This window comes from Euprymna scolopes, chromosome 18, assembly GCF_053919585.1.
Source record: "Euprymna scolopes isolate OS-2025 chromosome 18, ASM5391958v1, whole genome shotgun sequence".
Taxonomy (NCBI): domain Eukaryota; kingdom Metazoa; phylum Mollusca; class Cephalopoda; order Sepiida; family Sepiolidae; genus Euprymna; species Euprymna scolopes.
Window position 1 is genome coordinate 108,683,223 of NC_136499.1, and position 13,982 is coordinate 108,697,204.

General features: G+C 32.1%; 1 protein-coding gene across 2 annotated transcripts in view; it reads left to right on the top strand.

Moving 5' to 3' along the window:
• The first annotated feature begins 4,169 nt into the window (after positions 1-4,169).
• The window catches only part of LOC145297753 (solute carrier family 12 member 1-like), a 382,960-nt gene continuing 373,147 nt past the window's right edge, over positions 4,170-13,982 (top strand). For both annotated transcript variants that reach the window (XM_080143990.1, XM_080143991.1), the window contains exon 1: positions 4,170-5,036. In XM_080143990.1, the coding sequence (XP_080000116.1) occupies positions 4,464-5,036 (573 nt within the window). In that variant the 5' untranslated portion in view covers positions 4,170-4,463. The remainder of the gene's footprint in view (positions 5,037-13,982) is intronic.

The following is a 13,982-nucleotide window of genomic DNA, read 5'->3' on the forward strand; positions in this document are numbered from 1 at the left end:
TGTCATTTATTCGCTATATTGCTCTTTAATTACATTGAGCTTCTTAAATAAGGATTGGTATATATTATAAGAAAATATATTTCCACTGGAATACACACACACACACACACACACACACACACACACACACACACACACACACATATATATATATATATATATATATATATATATATATATATATATATATATATATATATGTAATCCAGAAGTTAAAGTTAAGTTTTCAAGCCAAAAGCTTGTGTAAACTTAAAGCGAATATAAATAATAATATTTATACAGTAACCTCAACCAAATAAAAAAGCGCAATGCAACTAAGATAGGAAATAGAGCTTGCTTGTCAGAGTTCTCAATAAGATTGTAAATTATACGGTATTTTTTTAGATTAGGTCCACCTCCACAATTTTCTTTTAAATGACGACTCTATAGGATTTCGACTATGCTGAATACGGAAATCGTATTGAAATTTTGCAGAAATAAGTAGTTAGCGAGATATAAAAAGTTGTTTAATGCATTGTATCCTTTGGCGGCCATCTTTGTTACGCGCGTAGATTTGTTTATGGTGCGCGCACGCACGTAACAAAGACGGCCGCCAAAGAATACAATGCATAATACAACTTTTTATATCTCGCTAACTATTTATTTCTGCAAAATTTCAATGCGATTTCCGTATTCAGCAGAGCCGAAAACTTATTTGGGTCGTCATTTAAAAGAAAATTGTGTAGGTGGACCTAATCTAAAAATTTACCAATTATACTTTACAAGAATTTATTGTTCGACAGGATACTCAAATAAGAACTATTAAAATAAGAAATCTTAATATTTCTCATTTGAGTATCCTGTCGAACAATAAATTCTTGTCAAGTATAATTTACAGTCTTAAACTGTGTTCTTCTATATACATCTTTTGCATTTGAAATATTTCTTTTCACTTTTTCTCTGTATACTGCAATAAAACTAATTGTTTTTACTAGTCTTCTTTACATATTTATTCCTTCTTATTCATCCCTCCTCCCCCCGTTCCATCACCTTCTTGTTTTCTTTACTCCTCATACTCCTCCCCTTCTTCTCCCACTCCTCCCCCTTCCTCATCCACTCTTCTCCGCCTCCTCCTCCAATGCAGCATTTTTCGCCTTCATTTTTTTTTGTCGTCTGCTTCGTTGGAAGCGGAAAGGCCGGACATCGCGGCGTTATAAAAGGACACGATACCTGCGCTTATGGCAGCATTCGTCGCGTATGTCCCATCGTCGAGGAGGTGACACCTAATCTGTCTCGCCAGCTGGAAAAGTGAAGACGTCGTGTGTCCACTGACAGTTTCTTCTATTTTTTTTTCTACTTATTCAGTAAACGCGCGAAAATCAACGGACGCGGGCAATTCTTGATAAAAAAAATCTGACAAAAGAAAGAAAAAAAAAAAAAATGAAAGAAAAAAAACAAACTAAAATAACCGAGGGTAAATTGCGATTATTATTAGTAGTAGTATTGCGATAATACTATTATTACCACAACTAGTATAACTTCTACTATTATTACGACGACTACTGCTTGCTACTATTGAACGATATTACTACAACTACTACTTCCACTATTATTGAATATCACCACAACTATTAATACTATTGAATGACATCACCACGACTACTACTACTAATAATATTTGTATTGAATAATATCACTACTACTACTACTATATATCTATAGACCTGTTAATCAATAACATTACTACTGTTAGTGTTACTTCTTTATTTTTTTCCTGAAATAATATCCCTGAATAAGAGTACTATGACTAATGCTTCTTTTATTGAAAGATATAATCTCTACCACTACAACTACTATTACTACGCTTTTTATTCAATACTATAATTATTACACTATAATTACTATTTATTAGTACTTGTAGTTATAAGATCCAAAAGAAGGCAAAGAGGGATTTCCGTTAATTGTATACTGCTACTATTGGTATACTATTAGCGCTACTATTACATTCTTACTACTACTACTACTTCTTTTTTATTGAATGATTATAAGTAGTAGTAGTAGTAGTAGTTAAAGGTAGAGGCAGCCGACTTGATGTCGCTTTATAATTGAGGTTTATTGTTCATTATTTTTAGTCCCAATGAGAAACGCTGACTCCTCTTTATAATAGCGACTCGGACAATTACGGCTGAGGGTTTTTTTTTTAAATTTTTTTTTGGGGTTTACGAAAAGAAAATGAAAAATGGGATTTTATTTCAAGTTGTCAAACCTTCCACAAGAAACATGACTTCGTTTTTTTAGTCGGCATTTTTTTTTTCTTTTTGACTTATAGAAAACTGGACTTTATTTAGCAAGAAAGAAAGAAAACAAAAACCAAAATACATTTTTTTTTTTTATTATTTATACTTACCGGGAAACAAAATTATATTTCCGTTTCCAACAAAAAACCGGGAAGAATTATTCATTTTTTTTTTTTTTTTTTTTCACAAAAATGCGTTAACAAATGGAGTTTGATTTGATTTTACGGGAGAAAAAAAAATCCTTCTCTAAAAATTCAAATGGAATAATGGAATGAAAGCGAAAAAAAAATATTCGGATTTATTACTTTTTAAATTTGTATTTAATTTGTTTTCGTTTTTTGTTTTTTTTCGCTAATTTTAGATATTTTTTCCAAAAAGGTAAGAAGTAGTTTTAAACAAATATTTATTTATTTATTTTTTTTTTTTAATATATAAAAAAAAAAAAACCCTTTTAAAGACGATGCAAATCAAGGGGCCGACTTAAAAGAAAACAAAATTAAAACAAAAGAAATATATTTTCTTAGATTCGGTTTCTTTAAACTTTATTAATGTTAAATGAATTGTATTTTTCCTAATTTCATTCATTTCTTTAAAAATTTCACTTTGTTTTCCCCACAAATAATTTTTTTTTCATCTGTTAATTCGTAAATCTGTCGTAGATTTATTCGTTCGTTTATTTTTTCTTTCCATTTTATTTTCGACTTGATTTTTTTTTTCGTCTTGTATAAACAAAACGATTATTTATAATTAAACATTTAAAAAATATATTCATTTATTATTTAAAATGTAAATTTATTTGAAATTTGAAATCTTTTTCGTGAAAAACATTTTGTAATTAAAATAATTTTGCTTATTGTAGTTCTATATCTATATATATATGTTTACCATTATTATTTTGCTTAAATAGATTTTCTTAAACGTCATTTATACTAAATATATATTCTCATTTCCACATTTATTTTTCTAAATAAAAAAAAAATCTATTTTTCGAACTAAGATTGCGTAAGTTTGCTGTTTAAAAACAATTTAAATAACTTTTTCGTTATGATTATTTAAAAAATAATTTCATTTTAAAAAAGGAGAAACAAAACACAAACAAAATTAATTCATAAAATTGATAATTTTATTTCCAAGTATTTATAAGTGAGAACTAACTGGCAATTTAAATTCAACCAAACAAAACCGGTCGAATATCAAAAAAGTTGAAATGAAAGCTTAAAAAGAAAAAAAAAAAAAAATACAAATATTAGCTTTTTACTTATTTATTCATCATAAGTCGTCCGTCCAACCAAAATAAAACATTATATACTGATAGACTTTGTCCAGAATCATATAGGACCCACCTTCTAAAACTTCACACACACGCGCGACTTGAACTTCCTTCATCTCCTACGAGACATAATAAGCTAATTTACGAAGGTAACACCAAATATATACATATATTGTATATATATATTTACTTTGTAGCTAAAATATTGACATCTAAATATCCGATTGCTTAATCACACACAACTTCATCTCGTGTGTGTGAGCTAGAAAAAAAAAAAAGAAAATATATCTTAAATGTGGGTGTAGTTTTTTATGTAGCAAAAAGTTTTCAAATATATATTTAACTCTATAATATAAGTTTCTTATACATACACTTGTATTATAAGATTAAAGCAGCTATATAGTTTCGATATTGGACGTTCTTTAGGAGATCGTATTAAATAAATGCCATTTAGAAATCGTACAGAAGTACGTGTAATATAATATATATATATATATATTACTTTTTAGTTTTATAGCATTTAGCCTGACGCATTTCCTTCGGAAATTATACACACACATTTTTCTATAGCTCCTTTTCCGGCCTTATATATATTCTTAGAATACACATATACACATTAGTATTATTAAATTATAGCTAGCTTCACAGATCACTTGTAATCTATATCTAAACGAACACTCACATACTCTTATATAATTCATAACATTGAACACTACAAAAGAACATTTAAAATAACTTCCATTTGGGGTTAAAACACAATTTGACTCATTGTGATATATAAATATATATGTATGAGTGAATCGTTTTAATTCTATTTATATATCCAGGCGCATGTAAATAAATATTCGCCGCGTGTATAAATAGTCAGGGTTTTTTTTTTTCCTTTCTTTCTTTCCGTTCAATTAATTCGTCTGAACATGGCAGACAAATCGTCTCGCGGAAAAGGATCCGCTGGTATTGTAACTTCTCCGACAACTGACCCTACGAAACCTCATGACACGGATGAGATCGTCCTGGAGATTCGCGATGTTAAGGACCCGAACAGCAAAAAGAAGCCGGCGAAAACAAAGGGCTCCCGGGACAGTAGTCTTGTGCTCGAGTCTAAAGACGAGCTGACCGATCTTCCGAGCGAGGCGAAACGGAACAGCTCGTCCCGTTTCAAGGTTCACCGGGTTTCGATCGCGGAACCCTGCGAGATTGAAATGGACCCGGAGGCCCGCGAGCGTGAGAATAGCATCCAACATTATAGGCACAGCATCGACAGCACCAGTGAACGTTTCCCTCCGGACTCACCCCACGGAACATTCTCGTTCAGTCCAACGGACACCTACCGGACACATTCCTACGACACGAGCAACCTGAAGACCTTTGGAGGGAATACTACCGAAGCGATTCCGCATTTAGACCATTACAGAAACCTTTTGTCGACCACAGCCGCCCTTAAAACAAGGCCGACATTGCAGGAGTTGCACGAAGGGAAACTCAACACGGTAAATATATATTTTTGTAACTCCTTCATGTTTCAGTTAATCAGATTAAAGCCAACCCTATTGAATCTAACTCGTTGATGGTGCAAGCTAACCCCTATTTCTAATGATGCTTTTTAAAATTGAAACGTAACTCCTTAAAAATAATGTCTAACCCTTTCAAAATTAAAGCATTGAAGCTTGCCTTTTTACAGATGAGGCCATTGATATTGGGGACCGACCCTTTAAAATTTAGGCCATTGATATTGAAGCCCGACTCTTTAAAATCGATGCCCAACCTTTTAAAATTTTGGTCATTGATATTCGGGCCCGACCTTTTAAAATTAAGGCCCAACCCTTTAATATTCAGGCCATTGATATTGAGACCCAACCCTTAAAATTAAGCCACACCTTTTAAAATTTGTCCATTTATATTGATGGCCAATCCTTTAAAATTTAGACCATTGATATTGGGACCCGATTCCGTTAAATTAAGGTCCAGCTCTTTAATAGTTAGACCAATTCTTCAAAATTTAGGACCAACCCTTTAAAATTTAGGCCATTCATAATGAGGCCCGATTCTTTAAAGTTAATGCCATTGATATTGAAGCCAGATTCTTTAAAATTAATGCCCTACCCTTTAAAATTTAGACCATCGATTTTGGAACCCACTTGATGTAGGGGCCTACTATCGGGGACATAAGTTGCGGGGGCATTATGAAGGGAGATGAGTAGCAAGATGTTTGTTCACATTACACTTCAACTTCTGCATGTCAGTACGGTTGGGAAAGCAGAATTCCGGAAAGGAGTTCGAAAGTCTAGCAGTTCTGTGGAAGAAACTATTGGAGTAAAAGGCCTTCTTACACTTAGGATCTCTACTGTGAAGGGGTGGAATTTAGCTGCTTTATATATATATATATATATATATTCAACAGTTAACGAACAAATCAATTCAACTTTTCTTTCTTTTTTTTTTGTTTTGTTTTACAAAAGTTTCCTTTCACTTTCTAGTCTTCATCAAATTAAAAAAAAATTCATTCACAATTAAAGTAAAAAAGGTGCTTGTTAAGATAGTCGACAAATTTTTTAATGTGGTTGTAAGCAGAAACAACCGTACTTATGTCGAAAATGGTAATATATCCAAAACTTACGAAAACTCATCGAATAGAACAACTGTTATTGTTTTTATTTAAAAAAAAAAGTCTGTCGCTATGGCCTGAAACAATAAGTTAAAGTGGCGAAAAAGGAGATAAGTATATCCCCTGTATTCGCAATCTTCAAAGTGAACCACGGGGTGAACCACGGCTGGCTGTTAGGGTTTTGCTGGAGTATTTTGTAAGGTATGAAGCGGTAAGCCCTACCTAACTAATATTCCTGGTGAAGCAAGTGCAAAAGAGATCCAGACAATTGCACTTAAGAAAACAACGAGGATACTAAAAAGATCTCTCGGTTGGTTTCAATAAAAAGCAGAGCAATGTTGTCAGCTGGTTTGGCTGCCCTATACCCAGCTTTACAATCTTCATAGAAGAAAATTAAACAAAAAAAAAACAACAAACAAACAGTTAATCATTCAGTCAGCTGAGAAGATGACCAACAAACTACATTTTCTCGCACATTTGATGATTTTGTGAAATTGTAATTTTATGCCTTATAGCAAAAAAGTGTATCTGTTTTTAGTCTGTATCAAAAGACCATCTTTCTGTGCCGATCGTCTGAGGTGCTCTTACTAATGAATACTGACAGGGCCCGATCATAGCAAATTTTATTACCTTTTTTATGGACAGGACTAGGACTGGATTTTTGTGTTTAACTTTGCTTTAGTAATGGGGTGTTGTGCAGCAAGTAAACACATTTGGGCAAAGTTACTAAATAATGATGTGAATGTAATCAGAAAAAAATTCTGTGTAGCCATTTAAAATCTGTTTTTATTATATGAGGAATCTTTTCGAGATAAAATATGTTTAATGGGGGAATGCATATGTTTAATGGGGGAAATGCATATTTTGATATGTAAACATTAGATAAAGTTATCCAAAATGTCCATCCATTTGGGCCATTGGATAACTTTTCCTAATGTTTACATATTTTAAAGCATATATTTCTCAATAGATTTTATCTTGAAAAAATTTCTCATAAAATGATATTTAACAAAACAAAATATTTAATGCCCACACAGAATTTTTTTTCTCGCAATAAACCAAGACCGTCAACTGACGCCGTTATTTAGTGACTTTGTTCAAATTTGTTATTTACTTTTGTGTGTGTGTGTGTGTGTGTGTGTGTGTGTTTATAAGGATGGATAAGTTTTATTATTCGGACTAATATTTTAATCTTAGTCGTTATATTTCCAACTCTTCGACCGAGGCAAACAACGAACTTGGGAACTAGTTTGAAATTGCATTCAGATTCCCAATTTTTAAAATATGCACACGCTGAAGAGCAGGTCGCATCGGCTGAAACGTTGTAAATATAACAACTAAGATTAGAATATTAGTCTGAATAGTAAGAATTATTGTATTTCCTTTTCACTTTTCCGGACACGTGCTTAATCATCCCGCAGTAATATTCCGCGTTTGCATCATTTTTAGCCTGCAACAATTTCACCGATTTCTAGTCAATTTACTTTTGTAAATAATTTACCGTAAATCTATTCAAATACTTACTGGATTGTGTGTGTGTGTGTGCGTCTCTCTCTCTCTCTCTCTCTCTCTCTCTCTCTCTATCTATATATATATATATATATATATATATATATATATATATATATATATATATTACTATGGTGTGTGTCTTGGAAGTTTTTTAACCTTTAAAACTACATGTATAAAAAATTTGTATTACTTTTATATTTTTTATCATTCGTTGGAAAATCACCTGCAATAACCATGAATTTTATCTCTGCAAAATTTTGATAGGAATTTTTGCAGCTTGAATTTTATTTCTTATAAATCAAATACATTTTTTTTGTCTTTAAAAACATTTATAAAAAATGTTTTTAAAGACAAAAAAAAGAAATAATGAAGACATACAAATGCTATTTTTCAATATTTTATTATTTCCAGGGTAACTGCTTGACTCCAAACTCTAGTCCCCCATCTCCGTAAAACATTCACAGCAAAAACTCGTCTAGTTACAACCATTGTAAATAATTTTCTTTCCTGTCTCTGTATAACATAAAACTAAACGGAACTTCCATGAACATAGTTTATTTCCAAGAACTCCCCGTCTGTGGAACACAATATCACGGGTCTGCTTCCCAGCTGAGTACAACATTGTCATTTTCATATCCAATTATTAACAAATTTTTGTCGAGCTATCTTTGAATATTCAAATTTTGCCCAGCATCTCCAATTCTTGCAACTCGGCTACGGATTTTTAACCTAGGCCCCCAAAATCAACAAAGATTAAAGTTAAACCATTCCAGTAATGATCCAGTTCCTATTGATTTTGCGGTGGGAGTTTAGTTTTGTGCAGTTCTAGGAGGTCCATCCTTGAGAAGGGGTTAGTTTATTGCTAATCGCGTGAGGCGCCCTCACCGGGGAATGCCAACGAAGCTGTCCAAACACTTTTTTCAAGTCAGTGCCCTTCGGGGCGCTAACTTCTCAATCCCACTTTCCGGCCCTGGAGTCTTAAGTTCTTGCAATGTGAGATAATTAAACAATATCTAATCCTCTCAAGGTATTGTCTCATCATTTGTCAAATTCAAACTCGTATCCTCGAGTGACCTTTGGCCTTGATAAACGCAAATAATAAGCCATTAAAAAAAATAAAAAAAATAAAAACCTTAAAATGGGGGAAAAAAATCTTTTTCCCTATGTTGAATCGATTAAGAAACATTCGTATTGGAATAATCTCTAAAGGAATATTCCTCTTTTGGGGTTATGTATGCAGAGGAGAAGGGCGCTATTTACCCCTTTCCTCTGAGACTGACATGACGTCAGTTTAACTGGGTGAGAAAGGGTGCGAGCACTTTAGATGGGTGCGAAATTTGCCTTGGTTGGTATTCTGATGGGAGCGCCTCAGGCGACCCACAATAATCTTACCCCTTTCATACTAAAAGGAGAAAGTAATGCCGGTGCTTGTTTAAAGAAAAGAGGCAGAATGATTAAAAAAAAGTCCTTTTAAGCAAAAACAATATTACTTAATTGACAATTAAGTATTGTTATGTCGAAAATAGTAATATATTAAAAAATTACGAAAATTCATCTAGTAGAACAACTGCTATTGTGTTGTTAGTTAAAAAATGTCTTTTGCAATCGGCTAAACATGTTGGACGCCATTGCGGTGTAAATAAAATATGGTTTCTCAGTTATGCCCCTGTTTCTGCAATCTTTTGCGGTCAACTCTAAAACATCTACGAAAAATGCAATTTTCCCCCATTTTCCGTAAAAATTACTTTTAACTATAAATAACTTTCTATTCGATGAATTTTCGTAATTTTTTGGATATATTATTTTCGACATGACAATTTAAGTAATATTGTTTTTGCTTAAAAAGCATTAAAAAAATCGACCTGGCCTTTCTCTTTGAACTAGCACTTTAATGCCTAAGCGGACCAACTTGTATAAGCCCGAGAATTTCTGTGCTGTCTATTTCATAAACGACCATGTGCATCAACTACTTAAACTGTATATTCCTATACCAGCGTGTGTGTACAGGAGGTGACGGTACCACGTTACTCTAAAACCTTTCGTTTGCACACGTGTTTTCTGTATTGTATTCTTTTTTTTTTTAATTTTTTTTTTTGTAACTTAAATCCTGTTTTATCGCGCGATACGGTATTGGCGGAGGGGTTTGTACACATAGATTCGAAAAAGTTGTCAAAAAAAACAAATATATAACAAATAAATGTTATCAAAGGCAAGATAAGTTACTTTTCTACCAAACTGGATATATTTTTCGTGTTTTTAGTCAATGTAACATGTTTATTCAGCTCGAAAAACATACAGTGTTTACCGTGGAAAATTCAAGATGGCGCCCGACTCTCTTTTTAACACGGTAAGTTTGGGAAAAGTTGTTATAAATAATAAACTAGACAAAATACTATTAAAAACCCACCGAATATATGTCAACCTATGTCACGGTAACATATATTGAGCGAGTTTCTAACAGTATTTTGTCTAGTTTTATATTTATAGCACCTCTTCCCAAACTTACCGTGTTAACGAGAGAGTCGGGCGCCATTTTGAATTTTCCAATACATCGGTAAACACAGTATGTTTTTCGAACTGAATAAACATGTTACATTAAATAAAAACACGAAAAATTATCCAGTTAGGTAGAAAAGTAACTTATCTTGCCTTTAATAACATTTATTTGCTATATATTTGTTTTTTGACAACTTTTTCGAATCTATGTGTATAGTAATACAAACCCAAAATGGGAAATAGAACTTGTCATAAAAGAGCACAATTAAAGACGGTAAATTATACTTTCCAAGAATTTATTGTTCGACAAGATACTCAAAAAGAATATTTAATATTTCCTTTTTTGGGTATCCTGTCGAATAAATTCTTATATATAGAGTGAGAGAAAACGCAACAAACTCGAAACGTTGATGGACGTGTGATTTGATTTGTTTCCTTTTTTTTTTTAATTTAATCTCTCTATATCGTAAGAATACTATTTCCTAATGTGTGTGAAAATTATACAATAGATAAGACATGATTAATAAATATTCTCTAAATTTCATTTCTCTTCTTCTTAATATTTTAAAGTATTTTAAAGCGATTATAATATGGGTGCAACCGCTCGCTCCATTGACAAATTAGATATTTCAGATTTGCATAGAATTTGATCCATAGTCATTTATTTACACACCAACGAATCGAAATTAAATGTTATTGGGTGGGGTTCTAACTGTATTATTTTATTTTTATTAAGTCATTGTCAAGACTTCAAATATTTAGGTGTTAATTCGCGGTCATTTTTTTTTCTTTTCTTGTTCTCACGTAACGCTCGACACTATTTGTTTTTCGAACCAAATAAACGTTTTAAAGTGAGTGAAAACACTAAAAAAAAAAAAAAAAATTCTACTCGGTAGAAGACTCTTGCCTTTGATAGCATTTATTTTTTGACCACTTTTTCGTACCAATGTGTATTGTAAAACAACCCCCAACTTTTTTAAGACCCCCTTACATTTAAGCCTTACAGCTTTAGAATCAAATTAATGTAATGGATTTGGATCCAAATTGGAATAAGGGAGAGGTGCTCCTGCTCCTGCCCCATTCGTAAAATTAATTTTATCCATCCTAAGACGGGTATTCTTTCTTTTTTTGTTTTGTTTACTTGCCTCCCCACAAGGGCAGAGTTAGACACAAGGTCGGTTTTTAATGTGTGTGTGTGTGTGTGTGAGGGGGGATAACCAGCTCCCCCAAAAAGGGACACTCAGGTTACTAACAAAAATGTCATAATGTTGATCATCATTTTTTTTTTATTAATTATTTTATATTCGTTTTTATTTCCCAAAAGAGAAAAAAAAATAGCAAAGCCAAGTGTCCGTATTCCCCGGGGAGAGACAATTTGTTTTCATAAGATTCAAACCAAATATTTTATTTAGTTAATTGCATTTAATTAGCGTTTCCTTTCCTTTTTTTTTTTTTTATCCAACTTCCTGTCTTTTTTTTAAATCCTCTTTTTCTTCTATAAAGCCACTTGTCTAATTAAAGAAACTACAAAAGCAAATCAATAATTTAAATTCATTAGTAATCATTACTATATACAGTCGAGAAAAAAAAAAAAATAGTCACCCTCACGCACTCACCCTGAAAATAACAAGACAAAAAAACTCAGGGTTTCTTCGATTGGAATAGAAATAAACCTTTGGTTAAAAAAAAAAAAAGGTGAAATTTTGTATTAAAAAGTCAGCAATTATTTTAATAGTTCTTATTTACTTGCCTCCTTACAAGGTTGCAAAAATCTAACTTCCCCCAAAATAAACTCTCGATTGAAACAAAAAAATAAAAATTGTTTCAGTAAAGAGAAATTTCTCTTTTTGTAAACAAATTTTTTCCAATTATTAGTCCATTTCATCAGTAAAAAAAAAAAAAAAAAAGATTAATTGATGGCGTGAAAATTGCCTTTTCTCACGTGTCCGTCTTTCACTTTTGTGATTGGGCCATCTTGAACTTTTAAGCTTTAAGATGGTTGTCCTTGAATAAACACTATCTTAACCAACTTAGTTTTAGTTTTATAGTAGTTTGGGTTATCTTTACGATTCAGGTCTCCACTTCACTTCCGGTTGCTGCTTCGTTTTTAATTGAATTGTATATTTTGTTTATTTAATTGTTATATGGAAGTACAGAATTAAAAAAAACACACACACCTCTCCACATTTTAATAGCTTTTTCCGTTAACGTCCCCTTCTTAACAAGGAGGGGGCGGAAGTAGAGTGGAAACACGAATCGTAATCATATATTTTGAAACACAAAACAAGCAAAAAAAAAACATAAGTTTAATTGTCTACGCGAAACGCAGACAAAACAAGTCGACAGGGAAAAGAAACATGGCCGATACATAAATAAATCAAAGGAGATAAGTTTAATTTTTTATAATCAAAATATATATTAAAATCATTTTAACCAATTATTACAATTTGCTTAATAGTAAATGTTACTGTCACTTGTTTTGTCCGCGTTTCCCGTAGTCGATTAAACTTCAGTTAGCGTGAGTGCACCAACCATGGACATGTTTGTGGATACAAGTTTCTTTAAGCTATTGGTTACAAAATCAATGAACGAAACCTAGGTTCAATTGTACCATAGGGACCATTAGAATATCTCACCTATTTTTATTTGGCATTCTCCCAAATGTTTCATAAAAATCGATTTTTTTTGTGTGTGATGCTTTTTATATCGCGAAAAAAAAAAAGGCATTTTACTTAAAAATTTACGATAAAGTACCAAATTTCTGGCACCGGTAAATTAGGTGTAGTGATATTATTTTAGACTATGAGTTAAAAAAAAAAGACAAAAAAAACAAACGTCACCTTGTCTGAAATGACCAGGCGTAAGAAAATTCGGTAAATTTTTACGACGTGCCCTAGCGTATTATAAACACCCTAATCTCCCCATATTAAGAACGGCTTTCGGAATAACCCCCATCTCCAACCTCGAAAGCCGTTCTTAACATGGGGAGGGGGGGTGTTTATTCCGAAAGTCGTTCTTAACATAGGGTGGTTGGGGGTTATTCCACTACGCTACGGACGCTGGGGCGTGGGGCAGGTCGTAAAAAACAAAAAACACTGGAAATTCAGTTTTATTTATTTTTTTATAAATTATGTAATACATTTTTTTTTTTTTTAAACGAAGAAATAAAATGTCGCCAGTGATCATAACGTTTGATTAAAGTCACACACACACACACACACACACACACACACACACACACAACAGTGTTTTTCTTGTAAAAAAAAACAAAACACGTTTTCTTTTTATTATTTAAGTTTTTAGTACTCCTTATTTTTCTCAATTCGTTTGATTTGTCAAAAACTCAGGGTTAAAAAACAACCCTTAACTATACGTAGCAAAGAATTATGAAAATTTAATCCAAAAATAAACAGAACAAAAACAAATAAAAAAGAAAAACGTACAACGTGTCATTCGTTGTTTTTGCACTAAAATGAATGAATGAATGAACAGTTATTAGTTGAATTACGTTATTTCATGACGCACTTCTATGCAATTCCCGGCGCTTCTACATTATTAGGACGAAATTTCGGGAGTTTTAATACTGAATTTCACATGAAAACAATGGTATCTACGTATTCCTTGTATTTTAAAGATGATTATATAAAAAAAAATTACGAAAATCGATAAGGAAGAACATTATTTATTGAAGAAAATAAAAAATAGAATTTGATGAAAACGATCGTAAGACATAGAGTTTAAAAGGTAATTTTCCGTTTCGATTTAAACAAAATAGCCGCAAATTTTCACCTGTTAACACAATTAAAGTTGTTCTTTTAATAAT